At 57.3% G+C, this 19,598-nt stretch overlaps 2 protein-coding genes across 2 annotated transcripts; one reads left to right on the forward strand and one right to left on the reverse strand.

Annotated features, from left to right (window-relative positions):
- The first annotated feature begins 7,398 nt into the window (after window positions 1–7,398).
- PRAP1 (proline rich acidic protein 1) lies at window positions 7,399–11,613 on the forward strand. The gene is made up of 5 exons (XM_082407278.1): window positions 7,399–7,522; window positions 9,793–9,859; window positions 10,530–10,579; window positions 11,132–11,235; window positions 11,344–11,613. Exons 1-5 carry the CDS (start codon window positions 7,515–7,517, stop codon window positions 11,565–11,567), a joined length of 453 nt encoding a protein of 150 aa, XP_082263404.1. The 5' UTR covers window positions 7,399–7,514; the 3' UTR covers window positions 11,568–11,613.
- A 2,580-nt stretch (window positions 11,614–14,193) lies between these two features.
- On the reverse strand, window positions 14,194–19,247 carry FUOM (fucose mutarotase; the record flags this gene model as incomplete). Its single annotated transcript, XM_082407120.1, is given in 6 exon segments — window positions 14,194–16,359; window positions 16,756–16,854; window positions 17,053–17,123; window positions 18,503–18,571; window positions 19,168–19,205; window positions 19,207–19,247. Coding segments are annotated over 6 exon segments (585 nt in total). The 3' UTR covers window positions 14,194–16,092.
- Between the last annotated feature and the right edge of the window lie 351 nt (window positions 19,248–19,598).

A 19,598-nucleotide genomic window follows, 5' to 3' on the forward strand; every position in this document is an offset into this window, starting at 1 on the left:
GGGCTTTGTAGCAAGTTTTGAAGTGGCGTAGTGTATCTGTTCTAATTTTGTCCTTTTAGAAATTATTTTAGCTCTTCTGAGTCCTTCGCATTTTCATATAAACTTTAGGATCAACTTGCCTATTTCTACAGAGTTCTGCTAGAAATTTGATAGGAATTGCATCAAATCTATAGATTAATTCTGGGAGAATCACCATCTTGACGAAGACTTGAGTCTTCTAATACGTGAAGAAAGAATATCTCTCCATTTATTTAGACCTGTGATCTTCCTCAGCCCAAGTCTTGTGCTTCTTTTGTTAAATTTATTCCTAAGTATTTTATTACTTTCAATACTACTATGAATGAAAAATTCTTCCTAATTTCATTTCAAGCTGTTCATTTCTAGTATACAAAAACAATTGATTTTTGTATATTGATCTTATATCCTGAGATCTTACTAAACTCTAAGTATGGGATCCTATCATCTGTAAATAAAGACAGCTATTTTTCCATTCCAATTCAAGCATGATTTTTTCTTTGTCCTGCCTTGTTGTGCAGGCTGGACTCTCCAGCACAATGTTGAACAGCAGGGTGAGTGTGGACGGTGAAGTCCCCTCCCCATCTGAAGGTGAGAGTTGGTGGTCTTTCACTACTGAATATTATCACCACTGTAGGTTTTTCTGTACGTGCCCTTTTACCAGGTTTAGAAAGTTCCCTTCTACTTCTACTTTTTTGAAAGTTTTTTTTTTTAAATCATCAATGCATATTGGCTTCCTGAAAAAGAATTGCAGATTCTTTTTGTGTCTATTAAAATGATCATTTCTTTGTCTTTCATGTTATCTATATAGTATAGTACATTAATTATCTTTTTGAATATTAAACCAACATTGCATTCCTGGGATAAATTCTTTTTTATGTGTTGCTGGATTTCGCTGGTATTTTTTAAATCTCATTAATAGTTTTTTAATATGATTTTTAAAATTTTATTTATTTATTTATTTTTGGCCGCGCTGGGTCTTCCTTGCTGCGTGCGTGCTTTCTCTAGTTGCAGCGAGCAGGGGCTACTCTTCATTGCGGTGCGTGGGCTTCTCATTGCGGTGGCTTTTCTTGTTGTGGAGCACGGGCTCCAGGCACGCGGCCCCCGTAACTGTGGCCCGCGGGCTCCAGAGCGCAGGCTCAGTAGTTGTGGCGCAGGGGCTCTGCGGCACGCGGGAACCTCCCAGACCAGGGCTTGAACCCTTGTCCCCTGCATTGGCAGGCGGACTCCCAACCACTGCGCCACCAGGGAAGACCTCGCTGGTATTTTTTATTAAGGATTTTTGTGTCAATGTTCAGGAGGAATGCTGGTCTGTATATAGCTTTCTTTCCCCTGTAATGTCTTTGTCTACCTTTGGAGTCAGGAGGTGCTCTCACCTCCTCTACAGGTTGTGAACGGTTATTTTTGCTGTTATTCCTTCTCAAGCATTGTCTGCAGGCCTACGGTGTTTCTGATAAGAAGTCAGCTTTAATCGTGTTGCTGGTTCTCTGCGCAGAAGGAGTAGTTTTTCTCTTGCTACTTTCAAGATTTCCTCTTTATCTTTGGGTTTTAAAGTTTAACTGTGGGCTTCCCTGGTGGCACAGTGGTTAAGAATCCGCCTGCCAATGCAGGGGACGCGGTTTCGAGCCCTGGTCTGGGAAGATCCCACATGCCACTGAGCAACTTAGCCCATGTGCCACAACTACTGAGCCCGTGCTCTAGAGCCCTCGAGCCACAACTACTGAAGCCCGCGCGCCTAGAGCCTGTGCTCAGCAACAAAGAGAAGCCACCGCAATGAGAAGCTTGCGCACAGCATCGAAGAGTAGCCCCCGCTGGCCGCAACTAGAGAAACTCGGCACGCAGCAACGAAGACCCAACACAGCCAAAAATAAATAAATAAAATAAATTAATTAAAAAAAATAAAGTTTAACTGTGATACATCTTTGTTTTTATCCTATTTGGGGCTCATTGAGCTTATTGGGGTCTGTAGATAAATGCTTTTCATCAAATTTGGAATGGTTTTTGCCATTATTTATTGAAATATTTTTTCTGTCCCTCTCTTTCCTCTACTTCTGGGACTCCATGTATGTGGGTGTATGGTGTGTGCCTGTGTGTGTGCACGTGTGTGGTGTGTGTGTGTGGTGTGTATGCATGTGTGTGTTGTTGTCTCACAGGCCTCTGGGCCACCAGGGAAGTCCTTGTGATGCTTTTCATTTTTCTTTTTTTCCTCTTCCTTCAGGTTGGATAATTTCTATTTATGTCTTTAAGCGTTGATCTAACTTAAAGGTATAGGGCTTCCCTGGTGGTGCAGTGGTTGAGAATCTGCCTGCCAATGCAGGGGACACGGGTTCGAGCCCTGGTCTGGGAAGATCCCACATGCCGCGGAGCAACTGGGCCCGTGAGCCACAATTACTGAGCCTGCGCGTCTGGAGCCTGTGCTCCGCAACAAGAGAGGCCGCGATAGTGAGAGGCCCGCGCACTGTGATGAAGAGTGGTCCCCACTTGCCACAACTAGAGAAAGCCCTCGCACAGAAACGAAGACCCAGTACAGCCATAAATAAATAAAAAAAAAAAAAAAAAAAAAGTATATACTTAAATATGTCTTCTATTAAGCCCTCTAGTAAATTTTTTATTTTAGTTATTGTTTTTCAATTCCAGAATTTCCATTTGATTCTTTTAAAAATGTTGTTTATTGAGATTTATTTATTTAAATCACTTTCATCATATTTTCCTTTAACTCTACACATGGCTTCCATTAATTTTTTGTTCTCTAAGTCCAATACCTGGGTCCACTAAGAACAGTTTCTATTACCTGCTTTTCTCTGGCATATTGGTCACACTTTTCCTGTTTCTTTGCCTGTCTTGTAATTTTTGGTTGAAAAATACATGTTTTAATTGGCTCATCATTTGTAACAAATATACTAACCAATGTCAGCTAATAGGAGGGGAAATGGGGATGGGAGAGGGTATTATGGGAACTCTGATTTTCTGCTTAATTTTTCTCTAACCCTGAAATTGCTTAAAAATAAAGTCTATCAGGGGACTTCCCTGGTGGCCCAGTGGTTAAGAATCTGCCTTCCAAGGCAGGTGACATGGGTTTGATCCCTGATTGGAGAACTAAGTTCCCACATGCCGTGGGGCAACTAGGTCTGGGCGCTCTAGAGCCCGCGCGCCACAACGGCAGATCCCACGTGCTGCAACAAATATCCCAGGTGCCGCAACTAAGACCTGACACAGACAAATAGATAAATAAATATTTTAAAAAAAAAGTCTATTAACCAAAAAAACTAGATGTCTTAGATTATATTTTGAAACAACTATGGATTATGATATTTTCCCCTGAGGGTAGTGGTTAGCTGTTTAGCAATTTCCTGGACTAAATCTGAGGACTGTTTCCTTGTGGTGTGTGGCACTGATCTCTCTCTGCCAGGGTAATAGATAAACGACAAAGACCCTTCCTCTTAGGACGTTATTTTCAATGATACTTGTTAGTGGTACAAGGACCAGAATTAGAAAAAAATACAGACTAGATCCTATGTGTCCAGTGACAATAAATGGGTGATCAAAGGGTTGTCCTCTGTTTCATATTAGTGTCAGTAGGTGCCCTACAAGTACTCAGATAAACATTGGCTAAGGGGTCGGAATGTTATACATCGTTGTTTTGTTGTATGAAGTATTGGGACAATTGATAAAAATAGGATTGAGAAGATGAAGGACAGTATGCTTCCTGTTTGTTGTGAATGGATCATACAATTGTGTTTGCAAATAAGGAGTATCATTCTGGCTTAATGTGGGGGGCTGTGTTGAGGGGGTTAGGAGGAGTATAATGGTCTGGGTCCCCTAGAAGTTCAGATGAGACTAGTACCAGCATTAGTGAGATTAGAAATAGGAACAAGGCATACCAGATATCTTTAATTGTGTAGTGTGGATGAAACGGGATTTTGTTCATATCAGATGAGATCCTTGTTGGATTATTAGAGCCTGTTTCATGAGGAGTAATGGGTGAAGAGCTACTAAAGCTGCAGTAATCAATGAATGGGAGGATAAAGTGGAAGGTGAAGAACAGGGGAAAGGGTGGCTTTATCCACTGAGAATCCTCCTCAGCTGCATTTGACTAGGTTAGTGCCAATGTAAGGAATTGCTGGAAGGAGATTTGTAATGTAATGTAACTCACCGCAACTAGAGAAAGTCCGTGACAGCAACGAAGACCCAACACAGCCAAAAATAAATAAATAAATAAATAAATTTATTAAAAAAAAAAAAGCTATTTAGCCTCATGATAAGACGTAACCTGTAAATGCTGTGGCTATTACTTTAAACAGCAGGATGATTCCAGTGTTTCATGTTTCTAGGAAGGTGTAAGATCCATAATATAGACCTCTCCCAACATGGGTAAATAAGCAAACAAAGAATATGGAAGCTCCATTTCCATTAAGTATCGGATAATTCATCCATAGTCTCCATCTTGGTAGATATGGGCTATGGACAAGAAGGCAGTTATTGATACATGATACATGATAATGTATTGCTAGGAATAACCCTGTTAAGATATGTAAAATTAAACAAATGGCAAGCAGGGAACCAAATTTCATCATGATGAGATATTTGATGGAGCTGGTAGATCAATAAATGAATCGTTAACAGTTTTGATTAATGGGTAGGTTTTTCTAATGTTGGTCATTAGTGGGGTTTTTAAAATAAATTTATTTATTTATTTATTTTTGGCTTCATTGGGTCTTTGTTGCTGTGCGTGGGCTTTAGTTGTGGCGAGCGGGGGCTACTCTTCATTGCGGTGTGCAGGCTTCTCATTGCGGTGGCTTCTCTTGCTGCGGAGCACAAGCTCTAGGCACGCGGGCTTCCGTAGTTGTAGCACGCAGGCTCAGTTGTTGTGGCGCACGGGCTTAGTTGCTCCGTGGCATGTGGGATCTTCCTGGAGCAGGGCTCGAACCCATGTCGCCTGCACTGGCAGGCAGATTCTTACCCACTGTGCCACCAGAGAAGCCCCGGTCATTAGTGTTTATATAGTTGAAAGACGATGATTTTCATGGCATTGGCCATGGTTACATTCCACATAAGAATAATCATGACATACGTTGTATTTATTTTAAGTACATTTTGGTAGTTAGTTTTGAAGGTTTTCCTTCAAAAGCTTCACTTACTTATGGTGGGCTTGGGTTGATTGTTGAGTGGTTGAATTGGTTGTGGTATTGTAATAAGTTTTGGTGGGTCATCTTTGAGCTTAATGGTTTTTAAGTTTATTTAGGGGGACTGTTGTTAGTTTTTGGTTATACAACAGCTGTGCCTACGGAGCAGCAGCCTGAGGTTTGTGTGTCTAACAAAACTGTCTTAGGGCTATTTCTTTTGGGGTTGATAATGGGGCTTGCAGTGATCCTTTTGCTTAAAAAGATGAGGAGCAGGGATTGTGTTTAAGTTTAATGGGATGGGAATTGAATAATTTATGCTACAGGAGATTCCGACTTTTTAGTGAGGAAGCTACAGGAACGGCTGTGTGGTATAGTTACGGTGTTTGACTGGTGATTGTTACGGGTTGGTCACTGCTTATTGGTGTTCTGGTTATGATGGAGATTACCCGTGGACATTACATAGGGTTTTACTTAAGTGTAACGAGGAAGGAGAGCAAATGTAATTTAACTGGGCCTATACGTGTTTGCCGTAGGCTGTGAATAATAGCTTTGGAGCATATACAGAGCGTGGCTTTGAAGAACGCACGTGTGAAGGCATGGAGGCGTGCTAGTCAGGGTTTCTGCTGTCGGTAGTTAGTACTACGAGGCCTAGTTGACTTGAGAGGGGTATGTGCTCTGAGGCAGTGGTGAATGTATTGACCCCTATCAGGCTGATGGTGATGCTGGATCCTGAGAACGGTGGCGTTACTGCACCCGAGCAAGGGCGCTTGTCCCCTCGGAGCAGAAAGCAACTCTGGACAGCAGGCGTTTGCAGCAAAGAAAGGGTTTATTTGCAGGCTTTAAACAAGGGCACGAGAGACAAGCCTCAGATCCACTCAGACCAGCTCAGATAAGCCTCCGACCAACTTGGTCTTTGAGTTAGGGGAGTTTTTAAAATGGGGAACAAAGAAAGAGGCTGGGATTCATCATCGTTTTGTGACATTTCTGTGACATTTCTGAATCTCGTTTCAGGAGTCAGGCTGTCTCTGGTTTACATTCTCAGGCCAGGCGGTCCATGGCTGGGGGGGGGGGGTCTGTGAGCTCATCTTGCCCTGGAGAAACAACCTGAGTTTGTACATTAACCATGATGTCTACAAGGCAACTTTAGTACATTAGCGATGTTATCAACAGCAGCCATCTTAGTCACCTGACTCTGGTTGATTAGTGTTCAGTTAGCACAGGATTGAGGTCAGAGGGAACAAGAAAGGGAATAAAGTTTTGGGTGGAGAGATGAATCATGAACTCAGTAAGGGAACTCGGTTTTAGGGGGACTTGGTGTCACTACTACAAATAATTCTCTAATTAAGCTGATGGTTGGGGGCAGGGCTATGTTTGTAAGCCTTGCTAATAGTCGACATTGCCATTAGTGGAAGAAATGTTTAGGCCATGGGCTAAAATTATGGTACAGCTGTGAATACGTTTGTGATTTGAATGTGCCAAGCAAAATAGTATAGATGATGTGAGGCCATGAGCAGTTCTAAGCCCCTGCGACATCAAGGTGTCCGTGTAAGAGCAGCTACGCTGCCATTGTGGCCCGTGGAGGAGCAGCGGTGAGTGACTTTCCGTCTGTTTGGCGCACGTGGGTTGAGCTGTTATAATTATTCCTCATTAGGATGATGTAAGGATTGGATCTGCTCTGTGGCTTTAAGGGGTTTGGGAGTTTGAGTGCTGCGGCTGCAGGAACCGTAGATCCCCGCGTCTGGGGCTTCCTACACCCGCCCTGCAGTCAGAGGTGTAACACGTAGAGGGGTGTTTTTACTGTAAAAGCTATTATATATGCTAATCGTATGAAAATATTGAATAGAGAGTCAGATGTTGCTTGGGTTCGGTACTGGATCATTAAAAAGTTTGGGGAACCTGTGATATTTCGGAGGAGTCCAGCAGCTGCGGCTGAGGACCCAGCGGGAAGGGTGGGCTGGGTCGCCCTCCGGCTTCCATCCAAGCAGTCAGCCCCGCTTGGGGTCCCATGCCCCCGGGTGACAGAGCCCAGGGCCTGGGTGGGGCGGAGGCTGTGCGAGTTCCAGCGTGTGGAGAGGTGGGGGCAGGTAGGGCTGCGTCAGGTGGCTGGAGCGGGCAGAAGTCAGGTCCTGGGGAGGGTCATGCATGTGACAGACAGGTGGAGTGGGGGCCGGCCCGGTGCACTCAGTCACATCGGCAGCCCAGGCAGGATCCCTGGCCCCGACCTCTGTCCAGACACGCCCACACGGGGGCCATAAAACCTCGAGAGAGGGCGGGGAGGAGGAGGACCAGACGTCTGGATCCCTGGGCCGCTGGCGAGCTGGGTCTGCAGCTGCAGGTCCCCCAGAGCGCCGTCTACGCTGAGGAGGGGACCCCAGCATGAGGAGGTAATGCCCAGCGCCTGTAAAGCCGGGTCCCCACCCAAACACCCCACTCACAGCTTTGCTGTGTGGTCACTTGGGTCCAGGAGCCCTGGACACAGGGGCCAGCCCCTGGGGCACCTGGGTCCCCAGCCCAGCCCGGTTTCAGGTGGGGGTTGGGGCTCTGTCTGCAAACCAGTGCCTGGCTGGTCCCCAGGAGCGCCGTCTCCTCCCGGGTGTTAGCGGCTTGGGGACACAGCTCTCCCTCCCGCGTCCTCCAGAATGATTGTGGCCCCTGGGCTCCCGCTCCAAAGGCCACCCCTGTGGCTCCTGAGAGACAGCACTGTCCCTTGGGGTCCCTTGACCCTGTGGAGAGTCACCCGGGAGCCCCTGGAAGCGGGTGGGAGCCACCAGGGCCAAAGAAGGCAGGTCTGTCACTGACGAAATGAAAGTGGGGGTCAAGACGCTGAGACGGGGCTGGAGGCTGGGGGGCGATGTGGGCGGGGCAGCTGGAGCCCAAGGGGTCGTCACCCCGGGAGCTGGGGTGTGAGGCCCGGGGAAGCACTGGGGCTCCTCCAGGACCCTGAGGTCAGAGGCCATTTCCCCTGAGGGGGTCTCCCTCCTCCCCCTCCACCTGTGGCAGGGGTGGGGGGCCCCTCCCCCTCTAAGCCAGAGCTCTCCCCGGCCCTCCTGTCCTGGGGGGTTCTCCTAGGGACCCCAGCGTGGACCAGAGGCGGGCTGATCAGTGACGTGGGGACCTCTTGGTGTCCAGAGCCTCTGTCTAGGGTCGGTGCCCAGGAGAGGCAGGGTAGCTGACCAGACTGGGCCGGTGCCCTGCAGTCCAGGGCAGGCCCCCGCCCTTTGCCCCCTTGGAGTGCAGGGGAACCTCCACCCCAAAGTGCTGAGTAACCCGGAGGAGCGAAGGTCTTTGTGGGGCTGGAATCGGGGCATCAGGCAGAAAGCCTTGATGGGCCGCCCCTCCCCCTCCCCCAGCCACGTGCTCCCGGCCCCGCCCAGCTGCGGCGCAGAAACCTTCCTGCCCACGGGCTGCCGCTGCCCAGAGATAGATGCACTGGGGCGTGTCAAACATTCCGAGTTTATTTAAGCAAAACTCAATTCAAATCGGGCGGCATCCAATCTAGCAGATAGAAAGGAGCCCCAGGGAGCTGTACAGAGTGAAAGACTTCTACAGGCCGGGTGGTGGCGGGGCGGTGAACAAGGAAGTTCCTGTAAGCGAGGGGCGCTGGTTGTGGTCGGGTCACCTTCCTTCAGGGGAAGGCAGGGCCGCGAGTGCCGCCTGGCGGTTCCGGATTGTCTGGCTCAGGATTCCATCCCGGGGAGGGGAGGGGAGGGGAGGGCCTGCGCCCACCCACCCCACCCCACCCTGTACTGAGGTCTCAGTTTGGTGATGAAAGCTCAACTCAGCAACTCCCTGGGGGCCTGTTGTCTTGTATTTTAATAACGCAAAAGACACCGGGCACATGCACACCACACACGCGCACGCTACGCACACCCACACCACACACACGGCAATGCACACGCACAGGCACACGCGGGCACCCTAACCCCACACCACGCGTCCCCGCTGCAGTCAGCCCCGGCCATCCTCTGCTCTCCCGACCCGGCTTGTCTTGGGTGAGGCCTCCTCACTGCTGAGTCCCTTGGTCACCTTCTGTCCTGTGTATTCCTCCACATCTCCTGCCTTCGGCCATTGCTCCTCGGACCCCCTGCTTGGGCTGGGTCCTCGACCTCCCTGAGGTCAGGCTGGACGTGCCCAGGCGGAGCACCCCATCTTTCCCGCCCCTCCTGGGCTTCCCGCCCAGGTAACGGCCCCGGCGTCCACCCACGGCTCTGGGACAGAGCGGAGTGCCACCTGCCTCTGAGGAGCCACGGGCACAGCCTCAGGGGTGCCGCGGGCTTGAGTGCCTGCCAGCTGAGCCCCAAGCCCGTGCCCCATCAGTGCCACAGCCCCACTGCGCCAGGCCGTGACGGTGCGGCCGGCACAGGCTGCGGAGCCAGAGGCAACGCTGGGACCACCAGATCCACGCGGTAACCCGGGCCTGCAGGGTGGGGTCCGAGGGCCTGGGAGCAGGTGTGGGCCTGTGGAGGCCCCATCTCTGTGCCTGCGTGGCCTGCTCTACGACGTGGGGGACAGCAAACCACCTGTGGACCTGATCACCACCCGGCCCTTGGCCGCCCTGGCTGGACCATCGCCGGCCACGCCAGGCATCATGTCTGGAGGTCGCGGGGCAGAGGCGGAGCCTCGCCCTCTCTCACTCTCCCCCCTGGTCCCCCAGGCTCCTCCTGATCACCAGCCTGGGGGCTGCGTTTCTGCTGGAGGCGGGCTCAGCATGGAGCCCCCAGGTATGTGCGGCTCCTCGCCCAGTCACCCCTCGGCTTCCGCCCTCAGCCCCACCAGCAGCGGGTGGAGAAAGGCACCGGCCGGCCTAGGGCAGGGAAGGCGTGGCACCCATGGGACTGCAGGTCCTGCGCACCGGGCAGGCCCGTGGGCACTGGGGGACCCTCAGGAGGAGGGGAGCGGCCCCTCTGCGGGGTCTGATGGACAGGTCTCGACGACCCCAGGTGAGCCAGGTGGAGGAGGGGGCCTGATGACACTCACCTGTGCTGCGAAGCCCAGGGCACCTCCACGTGCCGGGCTGCCCAGGGGCCAGGACCGTGCTGGGGCCGTGTTCTTCACCAGCCCTGGGTCCGGGCCACTCAGCCCTACTCCCCGGGAGTGCCAGGTGAAGGGGGAGACACAGGAAGACCGGCACAGCTGTCCCACAGCTGCCGGGCACTGGTCACTGGGCTGGGTCACCCGTTTCATTTGCTCCCCTGTCCCCACTGGCCCCGCAAGGAAGTACGGGCAGAGGAGCTGGCCCCCCTTCCTCAGGCCACCAGGGGACAGGTGGTGCAAGTATAGACCCCATGCTGTCCCCAAGTCTCCCCAGAAACCACACGGCCTCCAGCCAGTCCCCAGAGGAGGACCCTTGGAGGACCGTACTGTGCCTCACCTGCGACCTCTCTCTCCCAGGTCCTCGTCCAGACCAAAGGCAAAGTCGGGGCTGAGCAGGGCACAGAGGAGTGAGTGCCCCCGGCAGCCTCTCGCGCCTTCCCCCGCTGTGCCCCCTTTGGGCCTTCCCTGAGCTGGGGGCCTTCGTGGATGGAGGGGGGGTCCTGTCCAGCAGCTTTGGGGAGGGGAGGCACCGGAGCCCCTGAGATCCGTGAGCGACCGAGCAGAGCGCAGGGCCTGGAGGATCCAGTCCCCCCCTCCTGCCCCGCCCAGCTCCCCTGCTCCCCTGTAGCCTCCAGGGTGGCTCCCGCCCGGGGTGGCCGAGGCAGCGGACTGAGCCAGCCGTGCCCCCTTCCCGCACCCACGTGAGACGGCCGGCCAGGCGGGAGGACGCGGCATCGCCCGCAGACTGGGCTCCGCTGACCTCTGCACAGGAGGGGCCCCGGCCAAGCCCACGGAGCCTTCTCAAGGCCTCACCCTCGGGGACCTTCCCGGGCCCCACGCACATGAGGGGCGTCGTGGGGACGCCTGGCACGTGGGTCTGGGTTGGGGGCGGGGCAGGGGTGCTGTCCTGGGGTCTCCCGCTGCGCACGGTGACCTGACCCGGACGCTCTTGCCCACAGGGCCTGGGGCGCCCGAGCGGTGGAGCCTCCGGAGAAGGACAGCCAGCTCACGGGGCTGTTCATGGCGCCAAAGCTCTTGGCCACCACCGGGGAGAAGCGGCCAGGTCAGGGCAGGCGCTGCCCCCTGGGGAGGGAGCTCGCAAGGGGCTGACGTGGACGAATAAAGCCTCGGGAGGGAAACTGAGGCCACACTTCCCTCTGTCTGTCCCTAGGTGCCGAGGCCCTGGCAGAGACCAAGGACACCCTGGGCCGTGTCCCAAGCCCCAGGGGGGGCCCTGAGCCTGACCATGACAGCCTGTACCACAACTGGCCCGAGGAGGCCCAGGGGGAGGCAAGGCCCTGGGCTCAGGTGCTGCCACCTCAGCAAGTGCTTCAAGGGCCAGAGGAGGACCGAGACCACATCTACCACCCCAAGGAAGACTCCTGGGAGCCTTGACCCCCCTCAACTGGAAAAAATAAACCCTGCAAAGAGGCGGAGGCCACATGTGTCTTCAAGAACAGTGATTGTGGGCCCCGTCTGCTCTGTCTGGGAGAAGGGGGGGCCACAGGCTGGCCCCCGGGCAGCCCCAGGCTGACGCTTGGCTTCTGCACCCAGCGCCCATGCTCTGGGAGCCATCTGCTTCCCCCAGGCCTCCTCACGTGCTGGGGTGCGGACGGAGCTTCTCCGGGCTCCCCGCGGACAGGACCGGAGAATGGAAACAGGGAGCCCAGTCGCTGACTGCTCAGGGGGACGGGGGGACAAGCAGGCAGGTGCTCGGGGGGACGGGCAGGCAGGGGCACAGGTGACTGGGGCTGGACTTGGGCCCAGCCTTTCTGTCCTCATTTTCTGGGCAGTTGCTGGCGCTCTCTGAGGTGACCAGTCCTCTGGCACGGCCTGGCTCAGCAGGCCTGATGTCGCAGACGCAGGTATAGGGTCACTGGAATTTTCCACAAGTTGTACGTGTGCTGGGGTGTGTGCAAGTGCAGGCGGGGTTTCTGTGTGGCAATCGTGCTCCGGCATCGAGAGGGAAGCACTTGGGGCCTGAAACTTCCCCGCCGCCCAGACTGAGCCTGCTGGGGGCTAAGACAGAACGAGGCGCCCGGCTGCTCCAGAGACCGTGGGTCTGTCCTGGGGACCTCACGTGCCCTAGAGCTCCTATGTCACCCCACGAGTCCCAAGCTCCTGGGGGCCTCAAATGGCATCCTCACCCCCAGATGCGCTGCTCAGAGGCGTGCATGCCTCCCGGCTTCGTGGCCCCACAGACAGACACTCTGTTGCCCCCAGTACCAACGAGGAGACCGAGGCCCCGGCAGTGACCTGCTCAGACCCGAGGTCGATGGTGGCCACGGCCCTGGGCAGCCCAGGGTGGTGTTTGTGGCCAAGTCTCTCTCCAGCCCTGCTGGAGCCAGGTCCCCAGTGGGCACTGGCTGCCCCGAGGGCACAGCCGGAGACCCAGCAGGAGCAGGGCACTTGGGGGTGAGCAGGAGACACTGGCAGAGGCCACAGGCCGGCTCAGCCCCCGTGGCCCCCGCGCCCCACTCCCAGGCGCACTCCACTGCTCCCCCTTCTACAGAGGGTGCCCAGCCCTGGGCGCGCGGGCCGCCTGCCCCGCCCCCGGTGTCACTAGGCAGCGCTGCTTCTGCAGAGTGACGCTGGTGGGTGAGGCATCCAGGCAGGGAACGAGGCAACTGAGGTCATTCCTGGGAGCCGCAGCCCTGGCTTCCCTGATGCAGTGGTCCTGCCGGGGACCCTGGACGCTGCACCTGCGTCTGGGGGCGCAGGCTCTTGGCCAGGCGGTGCCCAGCGACCCTCATCCCCACACACCTGAGCTGCCCTGAGCCACAGAGCAGCTGTGACCCACTGCACCTGTGGGACGTTCTTCCTCAGTGGACGGCTGGCAAGGGTGGTCTATGCTCTTCCCTGAGTCTGAGCATTTGGTTGAACCCAAGGCCCTTCTGGTGGGCACTGGGGCTCCCCAGCAAGTGGACTAAGTGAAAAGTACTGTGACACTGTGACTTATAGTCAGAAATGTGCGTGATCTTCATCCCTGATCCTGGCACAGAGCTCCTAAAACCCTCGGAATTTCCTGAGTGAGGGGCGTGATAAAGTTGTCCTTTGCTGTGTGACTGAGGTGACTCTGGGAAGGTCCCTAAGGATGGGGCCAGTTGCAGGGAACCGACCAGGAATTGAGGGTTGGAACCTCCAGCCCCACGCCCAGACCTCAGGGCGGGGAGAGGGGCTGGGGGTTGGATCAATCGCCAGTGGCCAGCGACTGAATCAAACAGCCTGTGTAGTGAAGCCTCCACAGAAACCCAGAAGGATGGGTCTGGAGAGCTTCGGGCTGGTGAGCACGTGGAGGTGCGGGGAGAGGGGTGCTGGAGAGGGCGCGGAAGCCCCTCCCCGTACCTCGTCCACCTGGCTGGTCCTGAGTCCTATCCTTTTAGGATAAGCGGTGATCTAGGGAGTGAATGTTTCCCTGAGTTCTGTGAGCCGCTCTAGAAAACTAACTGAGCCTGAGGAGGGGTCATGGGAACCCTCTATCTACAGCCGGTCGGTCAGAAGCCCAGGTGCCCACCTGGACTTGGGACTGGCATCTGGAGTGGGGGTATCGTGGGGGGCAGTCCTGTGGGACTGAGCCCTGAACCTGCGGGATCTGACGCGTCCCCGGGCAGGGGGTGTCAGAACCAAGCGGACTGCAGGACACCGGCTGGTGCTGAGGGGCTGCCTGGCGGAGGGGGGAGCCCCCCCCACCCCCCCCCACCCCCCCCCACACACAGTGGAACTGGTGACCGGAATCATTAAACGCCCCAGTGCCAAAGTGGGCAAGAGATTGACCATTCATGTCACCAAAGAAAATAGAAGGCACACACACCCATGAGAAGATGTTCAACATCATTAACGCTCAGAGAACTCACCACTACAGTCCCCTTGGAGCGGCTCACGGGAGAGACCAGCAGCCAGGATGAGGACCAGGGGTTGGAATGCACATTCCCAGGGCTGGGGATGTAAACCAGCTCAGCTGCTTTGGAAACGGTTTGGGAGTTTCTTACAAAGTCACACATACACACGCCCTACGGCCGAGCCTTGACCAGAGGTGTTTACTCCAGAAATGAAGGCTCGTGTCCATGCGGACTTGTGCGGCAAGCTTATCTGCAATAGCCAAGAGCTGAAAGCAACCCAGCGCCCCCCAAGAGCTGCCTGGATGGAACACAGCAGTGCGTGCAGCAAACTCCCGCTCTACACCCCACCCCACCGCGAGCACGCAGACGGCATGCACGGCCTTCCACCTACACGGAGTTCTGCAAAATGCACACTGACCAGCAGGGAGGGGGGCGGACCAGTGGGGGCAGGGAAGGGGGGGGGATGGAGGTGCTGGTCCAACACCCAAACGAATTTAACTGAATGCTTTAAACGTGAACAGCTTACTTACTGCGTGTCAATTCAACCTTGATAAAGCTGTTTCAGGAGAGGCCCGTGTGTCGCTGGAAGTGGCTGGCCGTGGGGTCAGGGATCAGAGATTAGCCCTGGCAGTGGCGGGCCCAGAACGTGGTCCCTTCCCCAGGCTGAGCCCCAGACCTCCGCCCAGTGGACCTGTCTGCCTTCCAGGCCCACCAGCCCCTGGTCCTGACCATGGGAGCCTCCCCTGAGCCCTGGGGATCCCTGGTCATCCCAGCTCCCACGCCCACGTGCTGTGAGAAGGTCTGGAGGAGCAGGGAGAGGGCCCTCAGGGAGGGATCCTGTGCAATGGCCAGTGGGAACCCCGCCCACCCCGGGAGACCCAGTTTGAGAACGTGCTGGGAAGCCGTCGCAACCTCGCAGGCCCCCTTTGCCTGGGAGCCTCGCGTCCTCCTGTCCTCTACCTGCCGCCCCGGCCATCCCCAGGCCCACTCGGGCTCATGCGTATTCAGTAGGCGCTCAACCACCAGAGCGAGGGAACACAGGCACAGGGCCCAGCGCCCCCCACCCCAGCTGACGGTGTGGTCAGCCCCCGGAGGCTCCAGACCAGCCTCTGCCACCTGCCCTCCTGCCTGTGGGGCTGAAGGAACAGCCCTGGCCCCCTCTTCAAGGGCCACCTTAGTGACTGCAGCCCACTCAGGGCTGCCTGGGTAGCTGATGCACCCACCTCCAGGCCCCTGCCGTGTGCTGCATCACCCAGGCCCCTGCCCGGGCCCTCTGTGCGATCTCCCCACGCGAGCCTCTCGACCTGTGTGAACTCTCATCCCAAACCCAGGGACTTGCCAAGTCAGGTGACCCAAACCTATCGGGAGGAGGGAGGCCTTACTTCCCACCTGAGGGTTCACCGAGAGTGGGTGGGGTCTGCCCTCCAGGGAGCCCACCGCCGCCGCTGCACTCAGCACCAAACAGGCCTTTGTGAGTGAAGACGGAGCTCCTGTTTAAACCTTTGGACTGTATGTTGGCAAGTCACTACACTTTTCCATCATTTTTCTGAACTGGGGTAACGCCAGCCCTGGTCAGCAGAGGCCCACCCAGGACCCGCTGGGCCCCTGGAGCCCCTGGCTGGGTGAGCTCTGAGCGCTGCCAGGCAGGGCCAGGCCAGTTCATCTGCCGCTGGACACGCCTGCTGGTGGCGGCATCAGGCTCAGGGTTCCAGATCCCTCTCTGGGCGGGTGGTCTTCAACAGGCCTGGAACAGGGCATCGGGGGCCAGCACCCCCTTCTTGAGGATGAGGTTTCCGTAGAGGGCCGCCTCCCTGCATGAGGAGCAGGCTGAGAGCCGAGCTGGGATGGAGGGGACTGCGGTGCCCAGAGCCCTGCTCTGCCACCCACCCTGCGCACTTTCAGCAAATCCCTCGGCTCTCCCATTCCCCGTGGGGCATCTAGTCTCCACCGGGGCAGGGGCTGAGCAGAGGGTGGGGAGGGCTCTGCAGTGGGAAGGGGTAGGGCCCCAGGCTCGGCCCAGATGCAGCCGGACCCAGCCAGACCCAGGAGGACCCAGTGGACCCAGCGGGTCCAGCCAGAGCTCACCCAGTTGTCACAACAGCAAAAGCCTTTCTGGTCCGCTTATAAAACTCAAATCTCTCTATCGTGGCCAGGGGGCTCTGGAAGGCAAGGGGGGACCATTGAGGGCCCCAGGCCCAGTGGGGCATCAGCCGATTCTCCAGGCTGGGGTCCCCAGGATGCTGGGCTCCTGACCTGCGAGGGCTGGGCGGATAGGGGCACAGGGGCTGTGGTGGCCACCTGCCTGGGGCCCTTGAATCTGAGCTGCCCTGGGGGTCGGGGTGGGGCTGCTGTCAAGGACAGGAACCCCGGGTCCTCTCTTCAGGAAGGTCCTGCCCAAGACCTGCTGGTGGGTGGTCCCGGGAGGACAGGCCCGGCCCCTTGAAGGGTGGGGGGTGACAGGCAGCATCGGGCCAGGCCTCTGACCACAGACGGGGGCCAGGGGTTCCCCGTTTTCCCCTGGCTCCGCTCGGACAGGCTGGGGTGGGTGAGGACCCCCAGGCAGAGATAGGTCAGGGTCCTGGAAGGGAGCAGGGAGGCCGGGGCAAGGGGTGGCCATACCCCCGGGTAGGAGCCCGCACGACCATGGTGCAGGGTTCGGGGGGGCCCGTCTTTCACTTCTCTCGGGACCCCAAGGAGGCACAGAGGATCCCTGACCCCTTTCTTGGTGGGGGTCTCAGGCTCACCGCACAACCGGCCCTGGAGAGGATGGGCTGGTAGCTTGTCCACACTGGGGTCTGCAGGCCCCTCTCCATGTCGCTGGGCACCAGCTCCATGGCCACAGCCTGGAGACAGAGGGGGTCTGCTCTGTGGCCCACTGACCCCTGCCCGGGGTGCCTCCAGGACCCCTTGTTGGGTGACAGTTCAGGGCTCCTCTGATCAGGCTCAGGGGTGTTTGGGGACACGGGTCCTCCCCCCTACCCAAGGCAAGTGGTCCCCCTGAGTTCCTGCAAAGGGTAAACTGAGGCCCAGAGCAGCCTCACCGGCCCCTCCGCGTAGCTGTCCAGTGGTAGCAGCTGCAGCACAGCCCCCAGGCGCTGAGGGATGCCCAGGCCTGAGGGCAGAGTGCCGGCCTCAGACGCCGCCCTCTCCCACCCGGCCACCTGCTGCCCGTGGGGTGACACTTATTGAGGTCACATTGGTGTCTCCCCGCCCTGGCCACGGCACCTGTCACTGTCTTGGCCCTGCCCATCCCCCTTCACTCTACCACACGGGTTGTTGGTGGTGACCCTCAAACACTCGTCCACCAGGAGGGGCACCTGGGCCACCTCTTGAACCCAGAAGGCCCTGGAGATGACCTCCTTGTGACGAGGACAGTGGGGTCTGGAAGGAGGCCCCTCTTGCCCCAGGCCGCCCCCAGACCTGCCCCACTTGGCTCCAAGGGCCCCTGCTCTCCCGAAAGTTGGTTTCTGATTATTAAACTAATGCGTGCTCATTGTACAAAACCAGGAAATACAGAAGCCCACGAAGAAGAAGAACCGGCTGTAATCTTACTACGCAAAGGAAACCCTGCTACTGTCGGAGTGCATTTCCTTCTGCCTTTTTTCCCTCGTTTCAACAAGGTTAGACTTTTCTGTATATTGGACGCTGAATGCTAACTGCTTGTTTGCCAGGGTGTGTGTGTCACTTCTGGGGGCTGCACCGCGATTTACTTATGCCCTCCTTCTCTTCCACCATTTGGGCCTTTCCATGGCCCACCCTGCGGAAAGGGAGGAGAGCACCTCGGGTTACCTGGCCCAAGGTGTAAACTGAGGCACAGTGGGCTCAGCTCCCTGAGCAGGGGTGGAAGCCGGGGCCACCAGGTCGGGAGCGCCCTGTCCAGGGGGCTGCGTTTACCCCACATTTCATATCTCTGTGCCTTCAGTGGCCTGAACTCTGCAGGGAGAGTCGTGTTCCTGCCTCACAACGTTGCTGGGGGTGGGGGCGTCCAGGCACAGCCCGAGCCCAGCCCACGGCCCCCGTTACCCTCAGGACTGCTAACCCCTCTCTGGACCTGGCTCCAGGCCTCTCCCAGCCTCACCTCCCACTGGCCCCTGTGGGGATGAGAGGGTCTTAAGAGACGGAGTGTGCGGACACCTGGAACCTTTGGGGCCAGGTCACGAGTGCTGGGATTCTAGAGCAGAGTAAAGGCTGAACACCTGACCTGGGCCAGGAACCACTGCTCAGCCAGCCAAGAAGGTGCCAGGTCTTAGTTTCCCCATTTGTAAGAAGACACCAAGTGGTGTGTGAGATGGAGCAGGAGGCCCAGGCTCACTTCTGGGGGCTGGGGGCTGCAGGGAGAATCTTGAGGGTCCTGGCACTGAGATTTCCTGGGTCACTTGTGGGTTATTGAGGAATTGGTGGGGGCAGGAGCAGAGCTGCAGCACCTGGGCAGCCCAGAGGCCGGATGACAGCCCACCCTCCCCACCCCGGCCTGCAGAAGGTGGGGCTCACAGTCGGCACGGATCTCCTCTGGGCCACACCTGCAGATCGAGGCGGTGGGGAAGTTCATGTCCGCAAGAACTGAGCAGCCAGCACGGTTAGACATCCGCGGTGGGTCCGCGCAGCCCGCCGCGGGCTTGGGCGCAGACCCAGGGTCGCCGGTCAGACGCGTTAGGACACGCCCACTGCCCCTCCCTTCCCGTCCGAGAGAGGGGAGGCGAGGGAGCCCCAGACGTAGGAGGAACTGCAGGTGTCACCCGAAGGCTGCCCGGAGTCCCCCCCAGCGTCCGGCCACGCAGCCCGGTCCAGGCCCACAGCCTCAGGAAAAGAGAAACCGCTGCAAACGTTAGGGGACAGCCCAGGCGCAGGCGGTGGTGGCCCCTTGGGGGCCGTGTGGGGAGGGGACTGGAGTAGGAGCGGCACACAGGGCCTGAGGCGGGGCGTGGACTTGGCCGCCCGTGGCCCCGCACACCCGGGCTGGGGGAGGAACCGGATGTGCCGGACACAGCCCCTCTCGGACCAAGGGCCATCGTCTTCGTGACCGCCCAGGCAGGCCTCAGTTTCCTTAAGGGAGCGAGGGCGGCCAAAGCAATGGCCCCACCCAGGACCAGGGGCCCCGCCCGACTTCTGCCCCCGGGGGGTGGATCTCCCCGAAGCTCTGCCCTCGCCGCGCTCACCGATCTCATCTCCGTGCCCCATCCGCGCCAGGGCGTAGCTCGGGGGACAGCAGCGCGGGGACGCCCTTCAGCACCACCATGCTGGCTGGGCCTGAGAGGGCGGGGCGGCTACGAGGGGTGGGGCCGGGGAGGGCGGGGCCGCGTGTGGGGCGGATCCTGGAGGGGAGGCGAGGGGCCAGAGGGGGCGGGTGGCATATAGGGGCGGGGCCCGGTGGGCGATGGGCGTGGCCTGAAAGGAGGGTCCCGAGCGGAGTGCAGAGGACTTGGGGTTGCGTGGGCCGCCTCGGGGCGGGGTCGACCCCAGCCCAGCCCCGCAGGCGCTGCCTTTCGAGGCCTCGCTTTCCCCGCCAGGTCCAGGACCCGGGCACCCGCGTGTGTTTGTGTTGGAGCTCCCCAGCGCCCTACGTGCGTGAAGGCCTCCTCTCCAGCCC

Source organism: Balaenoptera borealis, assembly GCF_965194805.1.
Source record: "Balaenoptera borealis genome assembly, chromosome: 10".
Classification (NCBI taxonomy): domain Eukaryota; kingdom Metazoa; phylum Chordata; class Mammalia; order Artiodactyla; family Balaenopteridae; genus Balaenoptera; species Balaenoptera borealis.